Genomic DNA, 3,893 nt, shown 5'->3' with positions numbered 1-3,893 from the left:
GAGCGCGCTCATCCCGGAAAAAGAAATGTGAGTGATTTTACGGTGGTCGGTGATGGTGAAATCTAGAGCCCGACTTTCCACTGGTTATTTTAAGTTAAGTAAAATTAAAAATTCAATCCCTCTGCTGCACTAGGCCCATTCCAGGTGCTCCGCAACCATATGTAGCTAGTGGCTGCCATATTGGATAGCACAGACAGACGTTTCAATCACCACAAAGAGTTCCATGGAGTAGTGCCGCTCTAGTATGACTATGGGAGTGAGTGGCTGAGGAGGGGAGCATAAACGGTCTATTTTGGGTAAGAAGGAGATTGGTAGGGTCATCCTGGTCAAGGATAAAATCACCAAGATTGAGATAAGAATCAGGGTGGGGATAGTGAAGAAATTACAGAGAAAGAGTTGAGGTCCTGTGAACTTCTGTTTTCTACTAGTCCCTAGGGTCACCACCTGCCCGTTAGCATGTCCTGCCCCAGCCCCACACACCACCAAGGCCAGCCTCCTGTCCTTCACCTGGGACTGCATTACATTGTTCCCAAGAGAATCGGCCAAATACATATTGCTATTCTCTCTAGGTGCTTGTCAAAGAGGAAACTGAGCCATCCCACAACCTAGCTGACCTTGACTCCAGACTGACAGACTAGAACCTCATAGTCTATCCGTATATGCAGAGCTGTCCAGATCGTCAAAAAAGATGCATCTCACTTGCCTCCAAGAACCCTGGGTGAGAAGAAATAAATGAGGCTAAGGATGAAAACTGGGACTTCGGTCTCTGTCAAGTATCAAGGCAGACTGGGGCTCAGTTTCTGTTTTTACCAGAGTTGGCATATGACCACTGTCAGTCCAAAACAGGGCCCGTGGATATAGAGGTTAAATGTCACTAAAATTCTTTTCTAGGGATGAGAGGAGGCAATGAGGCCCAGTTCCCAAGATTCCCGTTAACTGGGGACACTATGAGACATGCCAGACCAAATCAAAACTTTAGTGAGGACAAAAGACACATTGTCCTTTATTGCTAGTCCTTAGGAGTTGATGATCTCGATGTGGAACTGCAGGTGAGTGGCTGTGACCACACAGTGGCCCCGGAGGAGAGCGCAAGTCTGGCAATTGTGGCATTGCCAGTGGCACTGGATGCTGTAGATGGCGTTGAGCACCTGGCAGTATCGCCAGTAGATGCGCCACATACGGACCAAAGATTGGAGCTTGATCACTGCCCTCTCTCTGGTTGCATAGGCAACCAGAGCTGCCTGCCGCCTCTTCTTCAGCAGCCTCAACAGCGTTGTCCGCCACCAGCACTGAATCATCCAGGTCCTGAGGGCTGCATGCAACAGTGTCCGGCGCACCAGGGTGCCACGCCACCAGGCCTGAATCTTTATGGCTGCTTCTTTTCTTTTTCTATCTTTTTCCTGGCCAGAGATAAGAAAGACCACTCAGGAAACTTCTGCCACCACTTCTGAGGGCTTCCTGCAAGGAACCTGGATAACCTCTCTTTACAGTCAGTTCAGGGGGGTTAGCAGGGCACTGACTAGGAGCCAGCAGACCTGGTGGTGACCCTTCTATGCCACTGTGGACCTCATGCTCAGAGCCACGGTGTCCTCCTGACTACCTTGCCAATGCCTAGATCAAGGGAAAAACCATTAGTAACTACAAGGATGCACCAGGGATGTTAGGGACCTTGTTAGTCACACTTCTTCAGTGCTCACTGGGTTTGGGAGGTTTGGCCTCACAATGTCTTGCCTGATTATTCTCTGCTAATTCCAGTCTTTAATCACCATAGGTTGAATTCTGTCTGCCACAATCATATATTTTGATACTATGGTGGATTTTTAATACCTTAACCATATATGTTACTCCCAGCTTTTCCCTATTTTGTACATTCTACTCTCAAATTCAAAGTTCTCACTTTATCACCTCTCAGCACCATGCATTTCTTGATGCCTTTCATTTTTTTGTCACTCTTTATGTCTGTCAGAGCCAGATCCACATAGCTCAGGCTGAGAAGGGAATGGAGAAAAAATGAGCCAATATTGTGTTGACTCCTGATTAGGCTCTGGATCCGTGAAGAAAATTTTACACCCTTGTGACATAGATATAAACGTTCTGGATTTCTCTTAACTACATAGAATTCTTCTCACCTTTTGTTTCTGCTTCTTCTGCAAGATTCTCCATTCAACTATTTCTTCCTCATTATAGATTTCAATTAGAATGAGATGGCCGTTGGTCTGTCATCAGAATTAAATAAGAAATGCATAAAAGAGTTAAGACTGCTGTTCTCTCTATAGGTCTGTACAAAGGCATTAACTGCCTTAGCATCCCCTCTTTTACCAAGAGCTGTGAAGCTCAGGTGGACACCTACCCACCCTTACCCCACCTAGCAGATTGGGCCATGTCTCTTACACAACATCGAATCCCCATGGCCTGTCTTTAGATGGTTCATTAGCCTTGATTTCTCTGCTTCCCAAGGACTCGCATGAGTGAGGAGAGGTCTATGAATTCACAATTGCATTATGACAGAGATTAGGACGTCTGCCAGAGTTGAGTCTTTGTCAGAAGTAAGCTCTGTGGAAACTTGTACCACCTGTTTTCTTCCCTCCTGTCAGAGACATGCCAGAACTCAGGGTGGAGAGATAGATGTTTGAGTGCCACTTTATACCAGAGCTCTCCATTAGTTCATCCACAGTCCCTTCTCATTGCTTGTTGCTTAGCAGGGCAGGAGGGACCATGGCAGTGTATCCCCACACAGCTCTCCAGTGTCTTCTCAGATTCGGTGCTTCCTATATTTTCTTGACTCAGGCTTCAGGACCTCACTAGACCGTAGGAAACCAGAAAAAGGTACATCAGATGAATCTAGAATGCAGTAAAATAAAGATACACACTTAATGACACAGAAAACAAAAATGGGTACTGGAACAACAATTTAAAAGGTAGTATTTTGACAAACCAGTTTTAAAGATAAAAGACTCCACAGCCCGGGTGATCAAGAAAGAGAATATAGTGGAATGAAAAAGGTGAAACAACCACAGGAAGACAAATAAATACAAGCGAATATTATGGTAACAAATTTGATCCCTAATGATTTTCCCACAAAATGTAAATTGTCTAAATTAACTGAAGAAAATGTGTAAAGCTTGATAAATTGAGGCCATTAAAGACCAACCATAAATAAGGCACCAAGGCCAGATAGATTCACGTCCAAATTTTAAAAAAGTATAAATTCATGTATTTCCAATATGACTTAAAGTAGTTATAGATATTCTAGAAGATAAAAATTCCTATTAAGCATTTCATGGGGCCCATGTTAGTGTCCTAAAATGTCCTGCTGGGATTTTGAATGTAGGTGCATTGATTTTGGGGAAGAATGCTATCTTTATGACCCTCAGTTTTCCCTTCTAAGGACACGGATTATTCCTCCATTTGTTTAGGAATTCCTTTATGTTTTTCTGTAGAGTTTTAGAGTTTTATCTGCACAGACTTTAAAAAAATATATAGTTCACATTCCATAAAACTCACCATTTTAGACTGTACAATGTGGTAATTTTTAGTATATTAACAAAGTTGTGTAACCATTACCACTATTTGATTTCAGAACCTTTCATCACCCCCTCAAAGAAATCCCACAACCATTAGCAGCCAATTCTCAGTCTCCTTTCCCAGTTCCTGACAACCACTAATCTACTTTCTGTCTCTATATATGTGCCCATTTCCATTAATTCATGTGAATAAAATAAAATAAGTGGCCTTTGTGTCTGGCTTCTTTGACTTAGCATGTTTTCTCCTTTTTCTTTTTTTGATTTTTTGAGTTGGAGTCTCACTCTGTCACCCAGACAGGAGAGCAATGGCCGCTCCCAGCCACCGCAGCCTCGACCTGCTGGGCTCCGGCGATTCTTCTGCCTCAGCCA

At 43.7% G+C, this 3,893-nt stretch overlaps 1 protein-coding gene and 1 pseudogene across 1 annotated transcript; both read right to left on the bottom strand.

Annotated features, from left to right (window-relative positions):
- The window catches only part of LOC103260136, an 8,131-nt pseudogene that overhangs the window by 1,753 nt on the left and 2,485 nt on the right, over window positions 1-3,893 (bottom strand).
- On the bottom strand, window positions 962-2,409 carry IQCF2 (IQ motif containing F2). Its single transcript, XM_008057806.1, has 3 exons — window positions 2,392-2,409; window positions 2,111-2,216; window positions 962-1,378 (listed from the first exon to the last, which is right to left on the bottom strand). Exons 1-3 carry the CDS (start codon window positions 2,407-2,409, stop codon window positions 1,017-1,019), a joined length of 486 nt encoding a protein of 161 aa, XP_008055997.1. The 3' UTR covers window positions 962-1,016.

This window comes from Carlito syrichta, unplaced genomic scaffold, assembly GCF_000164805.1.
Source record: "Carlito syrichta isolate Samal-C Ts95f unplaced genomic scaffold, Tarsius_syrichta-2.0.1 Scaffold303129, whole genome shotgun sequence".
NCBI lineage: Eukaryota > Metazoa > Chordata > Mammalia > Primates > Tarsiidae > Carlito > Carlito syrichta.
The sequence above is the reverse complement of the archived record's forward strand: the minus strand, read 5'-3'. Positions and strand labels throughout refer to the sequence as shown.

What these genes read in the sequence shown, in the direction of transcription:
- IQCF2 (XM_008057806.1), bottom strand. An exon ending in GGTGAGAAGAATTCTATGTA is followed by an intron (nt 1,379 to 2,110) that starts GTTAAGAGAAAT and finishes GAAAAAGAAAAG; the next exon opens with AAGCAGCCATAAAGATTCAG.